The 24044-nt window shown below is 41.4% G+C and overlaps 1 protein-coding gene across 2 annotated transcripts in view; it reads left to right on the forward strand.

Moving 5' to 3' along the window:
- CHCHD3 (coiled-coil-helix-coiled-coil-helix domain containing 3) overlaps positions 1–15786 on the forward strand; it is a 267662-nt gene extending 251876 nt beyond the window's left edge. For both annotated transcript variants that reach the window (XM_077264447.1, XM_077264445.1), the window contains 2 exons: positions 6475–6610; positions 15379–15786. In XM_077264447.1, coding sequence (XP_077120562.1) covers positions 6475–6610; positions 15379–15402 — 160 coding nt within the window. In that variant the 3' untranslated portion in view covers positions 15403–15786. The remainder of the gene's footprint in view (positions 1–6474; positions 6611–15378) is intronic.
- The last annotated feature ends 8258 nt before the right edge of the window (positions 15787–24044 follow it).

A 24044-nucleotide genomic window follows, 5' to 3' on the forward strand; every position in this document is an offset into this window, starting at 1 on the left:
ATGTGATCCTTTGGTGCTCCTTGCGTCCCTTACAAATGGGTTATATTTATATCTCTGAGTCTTTTGCACAATGCACTAGCACCTTTTTGAGCCGTTGATTTAATTACTATTTGCCTGGTGGGTACTGCCTTGCCACTCTATTTTGGTGAGTTCCCTGTCATCTCCCTGTTATCTCGTTTTTACTATTTATGTATTTTGTAAATTAATAAAGTTGTTACTTTTATATGAACTAGGTTCTTTTGGTGCTTTTTCTTCATTGGTTGGTTTTTATATATATGCACTGAACCTCCCTCCTCCGATCCTGGCACTTTATAATATGGTGTTATAGTGCTGTTTTTGGTTTGGTTTATATGTTCTGTATGTAAATTGTAAAATAGGTTGGCATACCTTTTTAGGCTAGGTCCACATTAATGCAGTACACTCTGCTGAGGATATGTCAGGATTCCTGTCGGAATACAGCTTTTCAGGGATTCTGACCGGATCCTCTACAGTCATTCACTTGAATGAAGCTTAGCGTCATGGTGGACAGTCTAGTCTCTGAATTGCAAAACCCGTCTTTTTCAGGCAAGCACAAACGTGAATACTGCCATCACGCAGGACGGACAGTGTCTAAGGTGACTCCATTGAGTTCATTCAAATGAATTTCTTTCTGGGGCTCCTGTTTCAATAGTTTTTTGGAGATTCAAACAGAAACCCTGACTTACTGCTTAGTGGAGAGCAGTGTATGAAGAGGAATCTGTCACCGGGTTTTTGCTACCTCATCTAAAGGCAGCATGATGTAAAGGCAGAGACTTTTACCAGGGATGTGTCACTTACTGGGCTACCTGGTGTCATTTGGTAAAATAGTATATATTTATATTTGCGCTGAAGGTATCATTAATTTCTCATAGATCTCCAAGTTAAAAAAGATTATAAAAGATTACATAGACAATTCCACAAGAAAGTACTATATGTCGTTCCTCGTACACACCGTTACCTTCCTCAGAATAGGTACTGCAGTCCTCATGGAACGCTGCGATCCATAAAAAGGTCCTTGTAATTCGTAGATAACTATATCCAAATGTCCAAAGCTATATCTCCCCTCAATATACGCAAAAAAATGGTCCACAATGATTCGAAGACTAAGGGGAAAGGGTGTTAGCCTGTCCCGGCCGGTGACAGGCGCCCCTTTGCCCTATAAATAATTCCTGGTTCCTTGATAATAGCACACGCTTCCAAACACAGATTGCCGGCAAGGTGCAGTGACGCTGCAGGACCTCGCGTGACGTCACAAGCACGTGATACCTCACGTGATCGGCTCACAAGACTTTACAGAGCGCACCTTGGACCAAAATTCATCCAACGCGTTTCGGGGTCATCAGACTCCTTCCTCAGTTCCCTGTATATAATGTAAATAATTTCGGTCTGTTCCTTGCCAAGATCACAAATTGATGGGATGAGCTTTTGGTTCAAGGACATCATGAATATATTTCGAAGCATTTACAGTTCCCTCAAGGACCTGTATTCTCCCAATTCCATGCCAGGACATACAGCCCCATATCATAACACTCTGATTGTAGCTGTCATACACTCTGGAAGAAAGTCTTCCTTTGGCCTTCTCCAAACATAACGCATTCCGTCACTACCAAAAATTGATATTCTCGTTTCATCGCTCCAGATTACTTTCTTCCAATCTTCAGTTGTCCAGCTAAGATGTTCTTTGGCCCAGGAAATTCTTACTTCTCTGTTTAACATTTAGGAATGGCTTTTTTCTTGGTGTTTGTGCTTTCAGACCGGCATCAAGTAATGGGCGATGTACTGTTCTGTCCGACGCCGAAACTCCTCCATCGTGCAAGAGCTGGTTGAGTTCCTTGGCTGATGCTCTTCAGCTCACCTAACAATTCTTCTGTCTGTTTTTGGACTTGTTGCCTTTTTCCTTCCTCTTCCACTCTTAGTTTTGATGCTGCAACTATCAGCAAAACGTGAACACAGCTTTTGCACTCCAGAAGCAGTGACTCCGCCACCATTCTTCCTAGCAATTTCTCTAAAACTTTATCTCCCCTAACTCAAAACAATAGCCGTAGCTCTCTTTTTTTTTTTTTTTTTGTTTAGACGAATCAGACCTCTTTGTGGCTGGCATGATTAAAATCTAAAAAAAAAACAATTATTCAGGAGTTTGTGAGTTCAAATTAGACATTTTTTAATTATTCAGTTAAAAAATGTAAATTTAAATAGTAATAAAATACAAGAAATAAAAATTCTCAATATTTTGTATAGAAATTAAAGCCTGTAGGACCTATACTGAAAGGATCAAGTGACGACTGTAGCTTTAAAACACTTTTTATTTTAACGCGGACATAAAGAAAAATTTACGAATATAACTTAAAATTTACGAATTTTACTCACATAGGATGAAGTCCAGTATTTCTTGTCAAAATTATAAAAACTACCGACAAAATATCAAAAACAAGTCTCCCTATATCTTTAGTAACAGATTGCATGACTGGGCTATAAATATAATTATGCAATCAAGCAAGTAAGATTGCCGAAAGTTCCAGAAGCCTCGAAAATTATTAAAAACTTTAAGTGTATCCACAATTTTGGCCATTCGTGTATATCCGTTTTTTCTGATATGAATTTGGAAGAAGCATCTGTAAAATATCTATAAAGTGTAACCCATTAGATAATGACTTATATAGGATGAGTTATTTTAATAACCTTTTTCTCAGTTTGGGCACGTTTTCTTGCAGATGTTAGAATTGCTAGGACATTTGTGTATAAAGCTGCAAGAAGTGCTAACTAAGCCTGCAGTATGTCTCTGAGCATGGAGTGGTGTCTTGCCCTGTGTTTTATGGCTGTATGATGTCTGACAGTAATCTCATTTAAGGTTTTCCCTAAAGTGTAAACTGTGCATTAAGCAGCAGAACAAATGCCTCCAATCGATAAAAGGCCACCGCTTCCCCCCTGTATGCTAATCCAGGAAAATTCTTTGGCTCTGCTGGAGTTGCTGGAGCCATTTTTGTTGATGCTCATCAATATCACGTTCGAATGCCTAAAGTGATAGGAAATGGATATAGGAGCACGTGAAAATACAATGAGTGCTAGTCATAAGCAGACCGGATGTCAAGGGACAGAAGTGGGTATTGACTGTGGAATGAGAAAGCTCATTTGATTTATTACATGTCAAGAGTGTTGATATATCTGGATGTGGGCTAATGTCACCGCTGGCGTTCTGTAATAATGTTTCTCTGCTGCTCGCCTTACTTGGCATCTAGAACTTTAAGTAATAGCCTCTTTTCCCCATCTAAGAGTTAATTGTCTCTGTAGAACAGACATTGGGGATACTTGTATTGATCAGTTCATGTGTCACACTAAGAAAAGAAGGCTTCCCATTTTGCGATTGACACGTAGCCGGGTTCTCTATGAGCAACTTTTCCAAGCTTTCTTGACTTATTAATAATGATGAGCACTTTATAAAGTTACCTGGGTTTTTGAAAAACCCATGCGTTTTTTTTCCACGAAAAAAAAGCAGCATGTTCATTTATTTTGCATATTTTACTCGGATATTACTGCATTGGAAAACCTCCGGAAAAGTCAGCGAAAAAAAACACGAGCGGGTTTCCTGCGAAAGTAGTCCGGATTTGCTCAGGAAAATTCTGCAAACTTTCCAGAACGTGTGCACATAGCCTTACTCGGGAAACTGCAATATCGGGTATAGGTAGGTTAGTTTAGTTTGGTGCCGCAATCCTAAACACAGCACAGCCTCCTGGTATGTACCCTCATTAGCACATGTGCCATGCAGCACACGTTTGCTAGTCTCTTGGCCATCATTATAGGCTTCCCACTGATAGGTTAAATGCTCTGTGGCAACCTTCCTATGTATCACATATACTCTTCGTATTTACACTGTGGTTTTATGACCATGAATTCTGTATCCTTTTGATTACTAAGAAGTTGTAAACCAGCAAATATCCCAGCTTGGTATTTTTCCCCCTATGCTATATATTTTTTTATTATTCTTACTCTTTATATATACAGTACATGGTCACATATGTGTTCTTAGTTGCCGTTGGCACTCTGCACTTTATACTCCTTTTTTACACAAAAGAAGATATTTTGTGAACTAATATACGTTACCCTTACAACTGCTTTTACTTTATCACTGGTTCGCATATATACGGTCAAATGTGTATTTTTCAATTGCTGCTATTACCTTGTATTTGATTGACATCATTATGGGTATAAGTTAATTTTCAACAATCTGCAGGTGTGTGTTCATCTGTATTGGATTTTCCATTTAAAATAATGTTATTCTTTGTGAGAGCCTTCTGTGCCACCACTTTCCTTTTATACTGTTTAATAAAGGCTATTTTAGTCACAATATTTTTCTGTTGTCCTGGTTTTTTTAACTCGCTGTTCAAACCCGCTTTTCTTTGTTTCAGATAGGGGGAGGACATAATAGAGACAGCCGACGGACCATCCCTAGTATTTTGTGCTAAGGTGGTGGTGATGTCAGGAGAAGATGTGTAATAATTGGGTGTCATATGATGCCACGTCTGCAGAAAGTCAGTTTATCAAATTAGCTCCCTGATAGACCTGTACCAAAAACTGCAAATCCTGTTATCGTGAAATGGTAATGTTTACTAGGAACTACAATACAGCCATGCATTAGTTTGTCATACCTATGAACATTGCCAAAAATCATCTAAAGTAATGTAAACCTCCGTGGGATTGATCCTTGGCCCAGTGCAAACAGGTTTTATTTGGAGAAATGAATCCTTCACCTTCTAGCAATCTGGTAAACAAATCTGCGTTTCCTTTGCAGATATGTTTTGGCACTGTATCGTCCAATACATCGCGTTCTGGGAAAATGTATTTCTTTTCTTCTTTACTTTAGCACATTCCCTGGTGTGAAGACTACCAATAATTCATAAGAGCTGTATTTAGATAAAGAATCGGCTTAAGCCTGTGACAGCAGCACTGCTGTTAACCCCCTAAGTGCCGTAGATTGGGTTTCATTGAAGACAGTCATTTTAGCAATATAATGCAATACAATTGAGCTGCATTATATACAGCGAGCAATCAAACGATCACAGGTTCAAGTCCCCTCAGGGGAAAAAAAAAGTTAACAAAATCTAGCTTTTCGGCCTGCTTCAGAGCAGCACTAGCGAAGAGCTTGCAAGCACGCACTTCTTGCCTAGGAAAACGGCCACTTCTGATAGACTGCATAGCTGATAGATAACCTAGGCAATGAGTGATAAACTATGGAATTAAAAATCCCTCTGTCCTTGAGAACTTGAGAAGAGGTACATTTCAAAGTTACTTTTTTTTAAAAAACACCTTTTCATTTTACTCATTTATGATGAGAAAATCCCCTTTAAATGCATGTATTTTGGCTAAACCTCTTTATGCATAAGAATTTTGGATCCTTTCCCTTCCATTGTCTCTGTGTTGCATGGTCTATGGCTGCCTGCAGATTGCGTATCCTGATAATAAGCCAAGAAGAGCATAGAAGAAAGAATATGAGTTATAATCATGGCTGAGCCAAACCTCCAACTCTTCAATTTCCCTGACTCCGACTCCCCAGCACTGGTCACTACTGAGCATGTACATACAGTGCAGCACAGATTCATCCCAGCTAAAAGCCGAGATCCTGAGATCAGGAACAGAACAGACATTTATAGGACATTTCATAACTTTAACAAATTTTTATGTAAACATTTACAGCACATCCTGCACTGAACGATTCCACCTTCGATGACTCTGAAATGGACTCTGTCCATGACTCCGGCTCCATAGCCCTGGTTCCAATACTCTCATCAGAACAAGCTTGATCATTCTGCAACCAGTAACCGGGTGACACAGAGGCTATAGAAACTAAATGATTCAAAATTAAATAAATTATTTTACTGACCCCAATTGCATAATAACTTTTTAACCTAAAATACATGCATCATGAAACAGAAAAAAAACCTTCCTTGTATGTGTCCATGTCTTTTTTAGGCAATTTTTAAACACCTTTTAAATATGCTGAAAATTCTGTTCTGATTAACTTCCTAATACATATTTATATGGGAGCAAGCTGAAAGAGCACTCGATCACCTGCATATTTATATGTAATCATCATTTGATGTTGTCCCATATGGGACATGTATGGCGTAGCCTCAGAATATCCTATAAATGCCCAAAGGTTCCGATTCCACATCTAGAGACAACGTAGGCCAAGGCCAAGGACAAAACTTGAGTATTTAAGGACTGGTTTTTATGTGGATAGTCTTTCTGATGAGATCTACTCTTAATTCTATTGCTTGGTGATGGGAAGTAATTGACCGCCATTGTAGCTATATATAAAATTTAACTTTTTTGGAATGTCATTCCAAAATTGCATTGGTGTTTTAAAGATACACATTTTTACAGTCTAGAAAATATGTGGAAAAAAGCTGTGTTTCACTTATGAATACCTATTAACATTGCATTTTATTTTGCCTTCCCCAGGAGATATGAATCACACCCAATATGTGCTGACCTGCAGGCAAAAATTCTCCAATGCTATCAGCAGAACCCACAGCAGACCTTGAGTTGCTCTGCTTTGGCAAGCCAATACCTCCAGTGCGTCAACAGCGCCAAACAGGTGAGATCATGGGCATCTTCCATTTTGTACATTTATACTGTAGCTAAGCCGGCCACCCTTGCTATACGAAGCCTCTTTTTCAGAGCGGAGACTCGCCATTAGAAATGGGTACTTAAAAAGTTTCCTATTGTTTTTCTTAGTAATATCTCCCCTGTTAAGTTCGTGAGTAGTCTGTCATCTTCGGGATTTCTGCTTTAAAGCTTTGTTTAGCTTTGTCGGATTTATGTGTTTGTTTCTCCGATTAATCTCTGAATATGCATGTGTATGCTTGCTTAAAGAATTCCATAAAGAATGTAAATAGACTGTTTGCAAATCATGAAATCCTAATGACTGCGGATGCAGATTATAGGCCTCTCCACTGTTTTATTCATTGCCAGATACAGAAATGGGCAATGAAGAGACTGTACAAGTAATAAATCGTCCTGCTGTTCTGTAGCGCAGAAGGTCATGTACTGCGCACTGACACGTATGCTGATTCTGTTCTATGCACCATAGCAGTGTCTGCTCACTCCTAACTGATGTGTTCAAATTACATTTTTTTGTTCTCCTCTACTTCCAAGAGCCTATATTTTTTTTTTACTTTTCCATCAACATATAGCCATAAGAGTTTTTGCTTTTTTCCCTGCGAGACGAGTTGTAGATTTGCATGACACCATACATTTCAGTAAATATCTTTGGGGAAAGTGGTGATCATCCACACTTTTATTTGTATTTTTTTTTTCATTTGTTGTTTTTCCAGGGGACGTGTTTTTAAATATTTTATTTGTTCCCCTATGAGACTTGAATCTTCTATGGCTTGGTAGGGATAGGTTTCTTCCATAGTTCTCCAGCTACCATAGCTCCGTAATTGCGTCACATATAGGGCCAATTGCATCAGAAGTGCCATGTTAAAGGATTTATAACAGTCGTTGGTATGCTTGATATCTGCATTTAAAAGGTTAAACTGATGTGATTGGATCCAATTGTATCAGTTACAGTCAACTGCCAGCTATGAGCCAGCACCTCTTTTCACATAGAGCGGGCTTCACTCCTGAGCCCGCTTGATAGTGCACAGTCGCCATTGATATACCGTCTCCTTTGCTAAAAGATTCATGCTTCTCTGCTGGGTGTTTTTTCTCTACAAAAATGAGCAAATAATAAAGAGAAACAAATCACCAATATAGTATTTAAGCCACATATAGTTATGTGTAGCAACCTGTATGTACAGAGCAAGAGCGCGTACATGATCAACCTCCTGGACATGACTTTATAGGGATGAGCTTTACCAACTTCTAAATAATTATAAGAACTTAGAAACCTCTGTCTTATAGTGTTGTCCACTTCTAAATACATTTTTCATACTCTCACTCAGAAAGTGATTGTCTAAAATGAAGAATGATAGGGTCATATAGAGAAACCATTAGTAACACTTTCGGCTCTAGCTTAAAAAAAAATTGTGGAAATTGGTCACGACATTTACTCAGATACTTTGCACAACATATACGGTAACCGGATATCCGACATTATTTAAAAACCTTCAGTGGCACAAGGTGACAGGTTCAAGCCCTATGGTGGTGGCTGTTGCCTCTCTATGGAAAAGCATTGATTCTTATTTTCTAGAGTTAAGGAAGTATATTAGAAATAAATTCACTTTACCTTTGACCCTTTCAAGAGAAATTGTTACTCTTTTAGAGAATCCTATTAATAACTATAATTTGGAATATGCGTAATATCTATTCAATTTTTAACTCTGATGTCTCTTTTGGAAAACTGACTTACCGTATATACTCGAGTATAAGCCGACCCGAGTATAAGCCGACCCCCCTAATTTTGCCACAAAAAACTGGGAAAACTTATTGACTCGAGTATAAGCCTAGGGTGGAAAATACAGCAGCTACCGGTGAATTTCAAAAATAAAAATAGATGCTCCATACCGTTCATTATTGTCCCAAAGGAGGTTCCATATAAAGCTGTGCCATATATAATGCTCTGCACCGTTCATTATGGCCCCATAGATGCTCCTTATAAAGCTGTGCCATATATAATGCTCTGCACCATTCATTATGGCCCCATAGATGCTCCTTATTAAGCAGTGCCTATATGCTCTGCACTGTTCATTATTGCCCCATAGATGCTCCTTTTTAAGCTGTGCCATATATGCTCTGCACTGTTCATTGTTGCCCCATAGAAGTGCCATATAAATCTGTGCCATATATAATGCTCTGCACCGTTGCCCCATAGATGTGCCATATAAATCTGTGCCATATATAATGCTCGGCACCGTTGCCCCATAGATGTGCCATATAAAGCAGTGCCATATATAATGCTCTGCACCGTTGCCCCATAGATACTCCACATAAATCTGTGCCATATATAACGCTGCTGCTGCAATAAAAAAAAAAAAAAACATACTCACCTCTCTTGCTTGCAGCTCCTCAGCGTCCCGTCCCGGCGTCTCTCTGCACTGACTGATCAGGCAGAGGGCGGCGCACACTATATGCGTCATCGCGCCCTCTGACCTGCACAGTCAGAACAAGAGGACGTGAAGACAGAGCGGCGCCCGGCGGGTGGAACGTGGACAGGTGAATATAAAATACTCACCTAGTCCTGGCGATCCTGGCGCTCCCCCTGCCTGTCACACTGTCTTCGGGTGCCGCAGCTCTTCCTCTGTCAGCGGTCACCGGCACCGCTGATTAGAGAAATTAATAGGCGGCTCCGCCCCTATGGGAGTGGAGTCCATAATCATTTCTCTAATGAGCGGTCCCACGTGACTGCTGAACAGGGGAAGAGCTGCGGCACCCGGAGACAGTGTGACAAGCAGGGGGAGCGTCAGGAGCGCCGGGACTAGGTGAGTATGCCTCAGCGCCCTCTCCCCCTCACCCGCCGACCCCACCGCCGACCGTGACTCGAGTATAAGCCGAGAGGGGCACATTCAGCCCAAAAATTTGGGCTGAAAATCTCGGCTTATACTCTAGTATATACGGTATATGTGGAGATGGGAAAAAGATCTCAATAATAATTTCCTCCATGATAAATGGGAAAAAGTGGTAGAACTAGTGTACAAATCCTCTATTAGCGCAAACTTACATAAAAATTATTTTAAAATTTTATCTAGGTGGTTCTACACTCCAACTAGACTTAAAACGCATTTCCCGATCAATCCGATTTATGCTGGAGGAATTGTGGTCAAAGAGGTAATCTTCTTCACATATTCTGGGAATGTCCCAAACTTTCGATACTTAGGTGTCTTTTTACTATTGAATAAAATAAATGAGTCTCCCGTCAAAATTTCTCCCCAAATCGCTCTCCTTCCTCCAAAAATTAGACACGTTTCTTTACATATTTTTTCTGTCATTAAAACTTGTATTGCATCAAAGTGGAAATCGATGGATACTCCTTCTATTTCTGACATAATTGACATTATGTTCTCTCATAACTCCTTTGAAATGTCCTTAGCTTTAAGGAGTAACTCTCTACATAACTACCTAAATATAATTCCAAATGGTCCTCTTGGAACGTCATTTTTTTCTCCAAGCAAGAAAAGCCTCTTTATTTGATGTCTTATTACTTTGCCAGAATACTTTTAATCTATACTTTATTTCATGTTGTTTTTTCACTTGGTATGTTAATTGTTGTGGTGCAACTATGTTAAGATGATCTTCATTTTCCTTCTCTCCTCTTCCTCCCTAAGCCCTTTCCTCTTTTCCTTTGTTTGGATTCCTTCATTCCTTTCCCTTCATTATTTTCCTGACCCATTATCCCCTATACTGTCAAAATCCCCTAATAAAAATAAGTTTGAACAGAAAGGCATCAATTCTTGACTAACTATTCATAAGGCTGTGTCCACACGCAGCATTTTTCTGCACCAAAACCTGCATTCTTGGCAATAAAAACGGTGCTTTAAAAATGCAAAAAAATGAGGTGAAAATGTGCATCGTATTTTTTGGTTGAGGATTCATCCATTTGTGCTTTGTCTACAGTACGTGTTTAGTAAAGTTAGTTTTATTTACCAAAAATGCTACAAAAATGTTTGTTGTGTTTTTTTTCCACTTGCTCGTTGCTTTCTATGTGTGAAAAAGATGCAAAAAATAATTGAAATGATGCAGATTTCAAAAACTTCCCAAATTCCGTCATGAAAAAAAAAAAAGCATGTGCATGAAATTTCTGATATCTCATAGCTTTTTCTGGTACTATGAAGCACAGCTTATTTGTAAAAACAAAAACCAGCTGCATTTGAGCATAGCCTTACAATGCCCTGTTAGGTCTTTGTATGCTCTGTTTGAGTGACGTTGCCATCACCGTTGGTGAAACATCACTAGTCTATATTTAAGCAGGTCTGGCTACGGGAGAAGAGTGGTGTGGGACTAGAGCAGAGCCTACCACACTTACCGCTAGTGGCTCCATTAACAGTCCCAGCAGACTTGAAGAATACTGCTAAATGTAGTGCTATTTTTCCTTTCAAAATAATGGACCCTATTGTAAATCAATAGTTTCAAGATCATTACATTTGCATGATTGATAATGATTAACCCTTACCGACTAATGACTCAATAGTACTTTCCACTTTGGGTGCACATGTATGGAGAGGACTCTGGTCGCTGTTGTTTAACCATTCAAATACTGTGGTTAATCTTTGCAAGAGTAATTTAAAGGAAGTCTGTCACCAAGTTTTTGATACGCCATGTGAGACACAGACACGTGTAATTTACTGAGCTGCATCCTGTAGTTTTGATAAAATCACTGTTTGATCTACTGCAGATATAGCAGTTCTCTGAATGCTGAGCTCTGTGTAACCCTGCCCCCACCTCTGATTGGCATCTTTCTTTCTTTCTCCCAGTTGTGGGAGTGGGGGTTATACACAGCATGAATATGCTTTGCTATCTGGCAGCAGGTTTGCTAGTCATCCTATCATAATATCCTGCTTAGTGATTTTATTAAAAAAAAAAAACTAGACTAAGCATCTCTCTAAGTGAAACATTACTGGTATCAGGGACTCTGTCGCTGCAATATGCTGTTCTTAGATTAGCTGTCAAAAACCTGGTGACAGATTCCCCTTAAATGGTCTGATGTTGTGGCTCAGTTGTACTCGTGCATTTTACCCCGTCTACCCTCATGTAGAGAGATTGCAAGGAACCAATAAATTGCCATGGCAGCTTGCGGCCTGCTGGAGACCCCGTGCACTTTCCATGACTGTGCTCCTTTAAAAACCAGCCTGTGTCTGCGCTTCATATAAGACTTGATCTTCTCCATATGTGCCGAAAAAGCGATCTGATGATTCAGTTCATGTTTCCCAAGGGGCCTAAAAAATAAATAAAAATGCTATCAGCACTTCTCAATTCTGTCCCAAAATGGTATTCATAAAAACTTTGTATAGCCTTACAAAAATCAAGCCACCACACAGCTCCATTGATGTAAATATGAAAGTTTTTAATAAATTCTGTATTTGTTTTTACACTATTATAATTAAAAAAAAAAAATTACAAATCTCATATCGTCATTATTGTACTGCAGAATCAAATTGCCAACTCATTTTGACAGCAGTGAATGCTGTAAATAAACCCAAAAAACACTCGTAGGATTGTAGGTTTGTATTTTTTTTCCAGAATTTCACCGCACCTGGAATTATTTTATCAGTTTTCCCATACAGTGTAATAGGGGACCTTTTGCCGGATTTAGCAAGTTAAACTGTCTAATTGATTAAATAGTAGTTGCAGCATTGAGTAAAATGTAGCTTTTATAGTAAAATTTAGGTTACAGTTTCTGTTATTGTCAACCGGACATTGTGGAGACTTGGTTGTATACGTCTTCGCCTGCATAAAGTTAACCATCCATAAGTAGGCAGAAACACATGGGGAAAAAAGAACACTGTCGCATCACTGATCTCTGCAGCTGCTGTGTAGAGATCCAGTAGAACCAAGTTATGTATTATTACAAACACTTCCAGATCTCATCTGACGACAGTCAGTGTGTGGGGTTGGTGGGGAAGTGAGAGCTGATGGCACTGTGAGATGAGATCTGGAAAGGTTTTTAATGATACATTACTCAACTTTGCTGTATTTCTACACAGTTGCTGCAGAGATCAGTGAGGAGAGGAGGGTGAGTTCATTTTTTTTCCTCTGTTTTGCTGCTAACTTTTGATTGGTCAACCTTATGCAGGGAAAGATGTATACGCCCCAGAGACAAATCTCTTTTAACTACAAGTTGAACTATAACATAAATTATACCCCAAACAAGGGGATCCCCAACCTGTGGCTGAGAAGCCACATGTGGATTGCGGGCCTGTAATGTGTTACGCGCACCTGTATATCAGCTGGTTTGGCACCAGGCATAAGCAGGTCTCCGGATAGTGACTATTCTGAGTAGTCCTGCACAGGAGCAGATCTGGATGCTTTCGTCGCCGCCCCCTCAGCGCTGTTTACGCTTCAAAACCGGCGCCTGCGCTGTGTACTACTGTGCTGCGCAGGCGCAGTGAGCTCTGGCCATCTGACGTCACAGCCAGGCTTGCAGACTGCGCCTGTGCGGCCACCCTGCTTGTGAATCCCAGCCCCGCACTCTGCATAATGCATAACAGTGCGGGGCTGGGATTCCAAAGGTTAGTGGCCGCACTGCCCGCACAGGCGCAGTCTGCAAGCCTGGCTGGGACGTCAGACGGCCAGAGCTTACTGCGCCTGCGTTTTGAAGTGAAAACAGCGCTGAGGGGGCGGCGCCGAAAGCCCCTGAACATTGGAGTGACGGCAGAGTAGCGGTTTAAGCTGGGGAGTGAGGACCCGCCTCCCTGGCTAGAGACAGGTATTTTGGCTAAGTATCAAAACGCTTTATTTTGGGAATATTTGAATCAAAAACTAAAAGAGCCACCTTGTTAGAATGCAGCATTACTGCTGCACAAGGTGGCTCTTTTAGTTTATAACGGCTGGAGAGGGTGACAGTGGCCCTTTAAAGACACGATGATGCTACCTGTCACGAGGTGCTTAAAGCTGGATTTGATAGTGTGGTGGAAGTGCTTGATGCCAGAATATTGCATTGAGATAATGTGGGAATCCCCGGATGTAAGTATACTGTCTTGGGGTGATTTATTTAGAAAAGTTTTGGTTGTCATTATACTGATAATGGGTGTCAATAATGATGAGGAGGTAGTTACTGTTCTGGGAATCTAGATGTGGCTCACAAGAGTCTCAAAGGTGAATGTCACTATTCCGTGATGTGGCCAGTTTCACGGACTCAAACTAGTGAAAATTCGTCTTTAAAATGAATGGTGGAATTCAGTATTGCAACAAAAAAAATGTAGAAAATAAGGCCTAATATGACTGTTTCAATGGAAAAATAAAGTTATTGTTCTGGGAAAAAGGGGAGGACAAATTGTCACCATAATGAAAGGGTTAAAAATACAAAAAGTGAAAATGTTTTCACAAATGTGTTAAATACATATATTTTGCTTGGAAAAAATCTATTTAAGAACAAAATAAACTGAATATGTATCTGTGATAAGCCAGGCCTTTCATCTAAATGGTAAATGACCATATATTCTGCTCATATCTTTTTTTCCTACCACTATTGTTTTTGCATATCTGATTGTCATATATGTATAACAAGTGTGTCTATATAGTGTATTGTCTAGTGTGCCCTTAAAGCAATTAAATATACAATTTAGCCTTGGGCTGCTCCTTTATCTAGATCCATGAATCCACACGTCCATTTCTCTGCTTATTTTCACATGCTACCGGGGCTGTTTCCTGGCCCGATATAACCCTTTTAACAGACCAGGCGTATATCGAACAAGGAACTGGTGGTGGCAGTCCTACCGGGCTCATAAGGTTCTGTTTCACTGGGGCTAGTGAAAGGGGCCTCTCATCCTGTCAGAATTGTGGGCTTTTGTGGTACCAAGTCAGTGACTTTGTGGGCCACCTCCTCTCACCCCTGGGCCTGTGTGTGAACCGGGGGGTGTCTGTGTAAATCTGTGCCAAGCTGACCTTACGTGTCCCAAGGGGGTGCGGGTCCTCACGTTGGTGCAAATGGGGGGCAACCTTACCACGTGACCCCCGCTGACATAATATAGACATCAGGCGGAGGGCGAGGTGTGGATCCTTCACGTTCTTCACAGTATTTATGCAGTTAGTGCGCTATTCAACGAATGTATCTCTGCATCAAACAAAGAATCTTATTACGTTATAGTAATATTTAGTGTGGTACAACATGTAGTTTTGTGATAATCAAGGGAAAATCCTAGATGGATGGTGGAAAACCCATGCAGTTTGCAGTGTGTCAACTCAGTACACCATCCATTCAACTCATATACAGCACCATGGAATCAATGGTGCTCTAAAAATAATAATAATACTAAAAATAACAATAGATTTGTGAAGGTATTGTAGAGATATAGAGACACAGACCCATTTTGGTACTGTTGACTGTATTTTACTTACTGGTATCTGACACTACGTTTTGAGCCAAACGCTCTCGACATGAGTGGTTCTCTGTTTAGCTTGTTTGTATCTGAAGCTTTCACACAATGAATTGCACAGACTCCACCGATTTGATAATCTAGCCTGTTGTCTGAATACTACATCAACAGTTTTTAGGTATATTTTAAGTATGGTACTTTGAATTCTTTACTAACTCCTGTGTCTTGATACACTGTACAGCTTTTCTTTAATTTTCATGCAATTCTTCATCACAACTACTAAGCTCTAGTGTTAGATATATTTAGGGTATATTTAAATATAATCCTTTGGATAATTTCATATGGTTATGACTCTTAACTTTGTTTTTCCTTTTGTCTTTCCCCTCCATAGAGCGTGCTTGGTAAAGGTGGGTAAAGCCAGCACATTTCACACTCGTCCATCTGCAATTGATGTTTATTAAAGGGCACCAGAATGCTGTTTAACATGAAAAGATAACCAACCGTAGAAGAATCCCATCAACCACCGTTTATAACAGTCAAGGCCCAATATCACACCTTTCTTCATTTTTTTTTAAATCCTTTTCCAATGTTCTTGACTGTTTCTTTCCTTACACTCGCCATTCATAAAATGTAGTATGTTCAAGTTGACGTTGATTCACCTCTTTCTTTAAATTGTTTTTCTGATGCCTCTTTATTTAATAAATTGCAGCTATATTATCATCTCGTTCTGGACACAGAATTGTCACCATCTGTATTTTAAGTCTGGATTCCTAATAAAGTATATATATTTTCCAAATTATATTTTGCAGCACTAGTCATTTTTTAAAAAAATCTATAAACCCAGATATAGTATTGGATTAAATTAAATTCTATATAAAGCTCTGAATCTGCACCGATGGCCACATAAAACTGAAATACAGAAGCATCTGCCACATTCATTTCTGCTACATTTAAATCTGTTGCATTTGCACACGCTCGTATTTTGCTTTTTTTACTTAAAAAAAAAAATGTTGAATTTTGGCAAATTTTGAAGCAAGTTGATTTGATTAAAGATCATAGCCAGTTTAATTTCTATGTGTTTGCATGCAGGTTTGAAAAATGTACAGGTTTTATAATTAAAGATATAATAACCGTTCTAAAACCAATTAATATTGTAGGTTAAAACTGTAACTATGGAAAACTCTTAATTGACTCTAAAGCCTCCAAAATGTCAACCCAAAATAAGAGAGGATCGAAAAACAAAATTGTTACAGGGTAAATAAAGATTAACTCTAAAGTGGTTAATCACTTTCATAAGCCGTAGAGTCTAGTAAAATGTATGTGCTTATCTTAGAATAGTATTTAGAAGTGAGAGTCCTCAGTGGTTGATACCTTTTAATGGCTAACTGAAAACATGGTAACAAATTGCAAGATTTCTCGGTCTCCCATGACAGCACTACGGAGAGAGGGGATCCGCCCTTCAGGGACAGGAAACCTACAGATAAAAGGGCGGTACCTCTCCCTCGCATCAGTTGGTTTCCTGTCCCTGACAGGGAACCTCTCTATCGGACGGTACCTGACATGAAGACCGATGGACCGAGACCGGGACCGGGCGGTCGAGTTCCGGCAGCGAGGAGGCTCCTGCCGCGGCTTGTCCGGCTCCCGAAGCCGCCACCGCTGGGACCGAGGGGTCCTTCAGGGTGAGCGAGGGGAGAACGCCGCCAGACTCCATAGGAAAAAGGGGCGCTGATCACCCGGAGCTCCTGCGCCGACCGCTGCACGCTCCGGGTGTACAAAGATGGCCGCCGCACCGGAAATGCGGCAAGGACTTCCGGGTCATCGCGCGCGCATGCGCAGTAAAATCTTCTCCCTGGGAGCAGGAACCGGAAGTGCGGCAGACGCCGGGGGATTGGCGCCGGTTACAAAAAGGGAGATTATGCACACATGGGTGTCGCACTTTCTCCCTGTAACCATGGAGGACAGCGACACGCAGGAGCTGCAGCCTGGACAGCAGCGCCACGCAAAGAGCACCAGGAGTGGATCTAGCAGCCGTTCCACATGGCGCAGCAGATCCGCTGCGAAAACTGATACTCCGTCTCAAGGACCTTCCTTACCAGGCCCGAGTCCCCCTCCAGAACCGGTACCTGCCTTCACATCCAGGTGGTGAGTGATCTTCGAAATCCCTCCTTTCCTCGTCCGAGGAAGAGTCGGGCCGACATTGCTTCCCACTAGAGGAAGTAGATTCCTTAGTGAGAGCAGTTAGGGCTACTATGGGGGTGGAGGAACCCAAACCCGACAAAACGGCCCAAGATGTGATGTTTGGAGGTCTGGGACAAAAAAAGAGAAGAACTTTTCCCCTAAATCCTAATGTCCAGACATTAATTAAAAAAGAATGGGAGAAACCGGATAGAAGAAATTCCTCGGTACCCTCCCTTAAAAGAAAATATCCCTTCGAGGATGAGGCTTCCTCTTTCTGGGATAAGGCACCAAAACTAGATGTTGCAGTAGCCAAAGCCTCGAAAAAATTTGCGCTGCCATTCGAGGACATGGGTACCCTCAAAGACCCGTTAGATAAAAAAGCGGATACTTTCCTCAAGGGAGCATGGGAATCAGCTGGGGGTAGCCTGAGACCTGCAGTTGCAGCTACTTGCACCTCCAGATCCCTTATGGTGTGGATCGACCAACTGGAAAGTCAGATCAAAGACGGGTTACCCAGAAAACAATTGCTGGATTCGTTCCCTGCAATGAGAGCAGCAGCAGCGTTCCTGGCAGACTCCTCGGCGGACTCTGTACGCCTAACATCTAAGGCCGCTGCTCTTTCCAACGCTGCCAGAAGAACCTTGTGGCTAAAGAGCTGGCCGGGAGATCTACAGACAAAATTAAAGTTATGTTCTATCCCATGAGAGGGCAATTTTTTATTCGGAGAAACCCTGGATGACATCCTCCAAAAGGCGGGGGATAAGAAGAAGGGGTTTCCAAATCTGGGTCCGACTCCATTTAAACAGTCTTTTCGGAGCCGCAGATTTTTTCGTCGTAGACCCCCCAGAGAGCAGAATAAGTGGGAAGAAGGAAGGAGAAGGGATAGGGGTTACCTCTTTGGCAACACCTCCCGTGACAAAAAGTTCTCCAAATGACATTTATCCTCCGGTGGGAGGAAGACTAACATCGTTCCTTCCCGCCTGGGAAAAAATTTCCAACAACATCTGGATCCTAAATCTCATACGGTATGGCCTAAAAATAGATTTTGTGTCTTTCCCTCCCCGGAACTATGTGATAACAAAAACAAGATCTTCGGCTGCAGAACAGACTGCATTAGAGGAGGAAATCATGACCCTACTACAAAAATCGGTGATTCGGGAAATATCTCCTCAGGAGGTAGGGGAGGGTTTTTTCTCCCCTCTATTTTTAGTACCAAAGCCCGACGGGTCCTTTCGGACAATCATAAATCTAAAAAACCTAAACAGATACGTCGTAAATTACAAATTCAAAATGGAGACGATAAGGTCCACTATAAAGATTCTCTTCCCGAACTGCTACATGGTCGTAATAGATCTAACCGACGCATACTATCATGTGCCCATCCACAATCAATCCCAAAAATTCCTCAGGATGGCAGTCTCCATAAAGGGCCAAATAAGGTTTTTTCAATACAAAGCTCTTCCATTCGGGATTTCAATAGCCCCACGTATATTTACGAAAATAATAGCGGAAATGATGGCCCACGTGAGGGAACAAGATATACTAATAGTCCCTTACCTGGACGACTTTCTTATCGCAAGCAACTCAGCACAAAGTTGCAGAGAAAAGAGAGACCAAGTGATGACCATCCTGACGGACTTGGGATGGCTTATAAACATAAAAAAATCGAAATTGGAACCCTGTCAAGTACAAGAGTTCCTAGGACTGACATTGGACTCTCGGGTCCAAGAATGCCGGCTTCCGGGTCCCAAAAAAGACAGCATATTGTCCATGATAGCGCGAACGTTACACAATCCCTCAATGACTCTAAGGAGGGCAATGTCGCTTCTGGGCTCCCTGTCCTCATGCCTACCAGCGATACCCTTTGCGCAATTTCATACAAGAGAGCTTCAGTGGCACATCCTGGAATGGCAATTGTTACTAAAAAACAAATTGGAAAGCCGGCTCACCCTAGATTCGTCAGTTATTCATTCCCTTCTCTGGTGGGGAAAAGACCAAAACCTGTCAAAGGGAGTCCCTTGGGTACCAAACATCTCTCGGATAATAACAACCGATGCGAGCCCCAAAGGGTGGGGGGCCCACCTGGGGGACAAAAAAGCCCAGGGAAATTGGTCAGATCAAATACTATTGGCATCCTCAAACCAAAAAGAACTTTGGGCGGTATATCATGCTCTTCTTTTTTTCCTAGCCGATATTCAGGGACACCATGTCCGAGTTCTTTCGGACAACAAAGTGACTGTAGCCTATATAAACCACCAGGGGGGAACAAGGTCTCGTTCACTGATGAGTTCTTCAGCCAAAATTATCAAACTGGCAGAAGAAAACTTACTATCCCTCTCGGCACTACACATCCAGGGTTCAAACAACGAAAGGGCAGATTACCTGAGCCGGACTCAGTTGAGACAAGGCGAGTGGTCCCTAAACCAATCCATCTACAATCAGATCACAAAAATGTGGGGGACACCAACAATAGACCTGTTCGCCAATTGCAAAAACAAAAAAGTAGGCAAATTTTGTTCTCTAAGCCCAGAAGGGAATCCCCAGGCTCTGGATGCTTTTCTGATTCCATGGACACACAAACTGACATACGCCTTTCCGCCAACCATTCTGATTCCAGCAGTCATTCGGAAAGTCAGAGAGGACAAAACAAAAATGATCCTGATTGCCCCATTCTGGCCAAAAAGAGCATGGTTTTCCTGGCTAAGGATACTATCGATATCAGACCCGTGGGTTCTACCGGACATGCCAGACCTTCTACATCAAGGTCCAATCTTCCACCCACAGGAGTCGAACCTCCATTTGACAGCCTGGTTTTTGAACGGGGACTATTAAGACAAAGAGGTTTCTCAGATAACTTAGTGGCTACACTCTTAAAAAGTAGAAAGCCCATCACCACTAAAATTTACGGGAAGACATGGAGGAAATTCCTATCTGTCTCCAAGGTAAAGATCCAGGACAGGCCTTCAATTCCTAAAATTCTGGAGTTCCTACAAAAAGGTCTGGAGCAGGGGCTGGCAGTCAGTACCCTGAAGGTACAAATAGCAGCTTTAGGAGCCTTATATAACCAAAACATTGCTGCTAACCCATGGGTAATAAGATTTATTAAGGCGGTTACAAGATCAAAACCCTTAGTTATTCAAAAAACACCCTCATGGGACCTAAATTTAGTCCTTTCAGCATTAACGGGCCCTCCATTTGAACCTATACAGACGATTCCGATAAAAACATTATCACTCAAAACTATTCTCTTAGTTGCTTTAACATCTGCACGCAGGATAAGTGACATTCAAGCCATTTCCTCTAATCCACCTTTCACTAAGATCTTGGATGATAGAGTCACTCTTAGACCCGACCCAGCCTATTTGCCGAAAATGGCATCAAAATTTCATAGGTCACAAGAAGTATCCCTGCCATCTTTCTATCCAAACCCAAAAAACGAGAAAGAACTAAACTTCCATAATCTAGACGTTAGAAGATGCCTAGTCCAATACCTAGATTCCACCAGGGAGTATAGGAAGGAAGGCTCTTTGTTTATCTGTTTTCAGGGTCCCAGAAAAGGATTCCGGGCGTCCAAGGGGACCTTAGCCAGATGGATTAAGGAGGCAATAGCCTTGGCATATTCATCTTCGGGGAATATAATCCCGGATGGTATAAAAGCGCATTCCACAAGAGCAGTAGCTACCTCATGGGCTGAGAGGTCAGAGGTATCAATAGAGCAAATCTGTAAGGCGGCCACCTGGTCATCACCATCAACCGTTTTTAGGCACTATAGACTAAATCTAGCCTCTGTATCTGACTTAACCTTCGGACGAAGGGTCCTTGAGGCGGTGGTCCCTCCCTAAGCTTAATCTCTGCAATTCTCTCCGTAGTGCTGTCATGGGAGACCGAGAAAGTCATAGTTACTCACCGTTAACGGTGTTTCTCGGAGCCCATGACAGCACCTGCTTATTCCCTCCCATCACGAGTGCGGTGAGCACCTTTTTAAATATAATTTATATAATTTATATGATGTATATTCTATAGATTTAGGCACGGGGTTCCTTTATTAAGAAATGTTATAAAATAATGGTTTCTCTGTTGCAACTAACCTGGAGGTCCTCTGATGCTCTGTAAACCAACTGATGCGAGGGAGAGGTACCGCCCTTTTATCTGTAGGTTTCCTGTCCCTGAAGGGCGGATCCCCTCTCTCCGTAGTGCTGTCATGGGCTCCGAGAAACACCGTTAACGGTGAGTAACTATGACTTTCAAGACTACTAGCCATTATTAGTCATTAAAAGGTATAAACCACTGAGGACTCTCAATTCTAAATATTATTTTATCTACTAGCTAATACGGTACAAAGATATATATCTTTCCTGTGCTTAACCTATAAATTGATGAAGTATCGCTGTAGAAAAACCTTTTGGGTGCATGGAAAGTAAAAGGAAGGTACTCACCTCAACAGGTTGTGTGCATGAACAACTCTATGAACACCTGAAAATATCGGCTGCTGCAGCCTCATGGCTGGTGCGTGATCTCCTCCAGGATGAAATTGTTTTTTGTATTTTTTTTCACTTGAAAAAGACCCTAGTCTGCTGTTGAAAGACGTGGAAATAAAAAAAATCATTTGACTCATCTTGGTCCTAAGTATTTTCTGTAGAGTGAGATTTGACTTTAATCCTAAAAGTGATTGTAACTCAAAAAAAGTCCAACCTGGTGATGTTCCCTGGCTTGCTCTGTTTCACATCGGGCATGTGCCATGCCATATCTGAGTATGAAAAGTGCACTGAATTTGCATTCGGTTAATGCCAATCATTGTAAATGGCCTCCACAAACTTCCAGTATATGTTGTAAGGTTTTATGTTATGTGCAGTAAATACACAGTACTATTCTGTATTTTCCACATATGTATTCTAACATGTACAGTAATGTGACTAGTAGATAAAGTAAGATAATCGCCGCGCTAGCTGAACTAGGGGGAGATGTAGCAGGGTGAGTAATCCCAAGAATTAATAAAAATATATAAAATAGTATTCTAGTACTCACTTGCTACTAAAAGGTCTGACATGCGTGGGTTGATCAGGAAATCCTGCTTGCTGATGCAGCTGTTGGGAGAGCTAGAGTAGTGGTTCAGGTAATTTGGGAATAGATAAATATATATGTGGTGCGTATAGGGTATAAGGATGTACTTACAGGTGCTATCACGTGTAATGCACTGTAGGACCCCTAAAAGGGAGTTTGCATAGAGTAGATAGTCCACTAGAGCTGTGCCGGGTTTTGGCGTTTTAGGAATTGCTGCCAGTGAGAAGGGGTACCAATACTGTGTTACCGGTATTGTATGAAGTTTCTGTACTTTGTAGATAAACACATATAGGCTGTAGAAAAAATACCCCGGATAATAGTCAGGTGTATGCACCCCAATGCAGCGTGCTTAGAGTAGTTGGTAAGGATGCACACTTACTTGCAAGGTTGTAGATAAGGAGGAGGGCTGTGCAGGACCCACCGGGTGGTAAATGGGACCGAGCTGGAGTGCGGTGCTCGGGAATTACTGCCCGGGAGGAGAAGTGATTAGCGTGTGGAGTGCTATGGTAGGGGGCCTCAGGAGTGCACAGGAGGCGCCCGCTGCCCGCGTGCTCTGGCCGTGAGCAACGCTGGGATGCGGCGCACGAAGTGGGCGGAGCTAAAATGTGACGTCACAGATGAGCGAGGATGGAGGCTCGGTTAGGGAAATTAACCAACGCGTTTCGAGAGGTATCTCCTCTCTTCATCAGGGCTGTCTCCACAACCGGCTGCTCGCCTCAATATATACCCGAGGCTCCCAATTGCTAATTATTGCTTAATTAGCTGGTGCTTGTTTAGATAAGTGAATAATGAAGTGGGGCTTTAAAAGGCTTTATTGCTAATCAGTGGCAGGCTAGAAGATTAATTGCATGTAATTTAGTACAAAGAGGCCATGACTTGAAAGGTAAATAATCAATTAGATGGTGCTGGGTGTACATGGGGGACCCCTTGTGGAGCACCTGTGGATATACCTACATAAATAAGGTGATCAGCTACTAATAAATATATAAAAACAATGGGTATGATTAAAAAATGCAATTTTATTAATAATTAAGGAATAAAATGAAAAAATATATAAAATAGAGATACAATGTGGAATATAGAATATCACATGGAAAAAAACATAAAAAAGTAATGTACTCGACAGCACAAGGCTGTAGCGTACACTACAGATTCAACATTATTTAACTAATCAACAGGCAGTTTGTTGGTATAGAGCAGGGGTGGGGAACTTCCGTCCCCCAATGATATGTCCTCCACCTCCAATTAATCCACTGGCAGATTCCCGGGGACAGCAGTGCTCGGTCAGGCTGCTACTCTTTGTAGCACATGCAATGTTTTATGTCCTAACGCTGACCAGTGGGTGGAGTTAGCACGTGATGTGTTCCTGTTTCGCAGATTAAGACCGCAGTGGCAGGCCCAACCCCTCCTATGATTCATATGCTCCAGCTCTGTTGTCTCCTGTGATGTATATGCTCCAGCCCCAATGTCTCAACGTGAAGTATATGCTCCAGCACTAGTGTATCTTATGTGTGATGTAAATGGTCCCGGCCCAGTGTATCCTATATGATTTATGCAGTGGCTTGCAAAAATATTCACCCCCACTTAGCTTTTTAACTATTTTGTTACATTACGTGTTTAAATATTTTTGTAATCTGATTTGTGTGTGATTCATCAGTACTAAATAGTCTTAGATCAAGTGAGAAAAATATAGGCAAAAATTAACTTAATGGGATAAAATATAAATTAGCATGTGCATATATATTCACCCCTTTTACTATGAAGCCCCTAAACATTTGTGGTCAAAGCAATTACCTTCATATTCATAAGTCACATGCT

Source organism: Ranitomeya variabilis, chromosome 5 (assembly GCF_051348905.1).
Source record: "Ranitomeya variabilis isolate aRanVar5 chromosome 5, aRanVar5.hap1, whole genome shotgun sequence".
NCBI lineage: Eukaryota > Metazoa > Chordata > Amphibia > Anura > Dendrobatidae > Ranitomeya > Ranitomeya variabilis.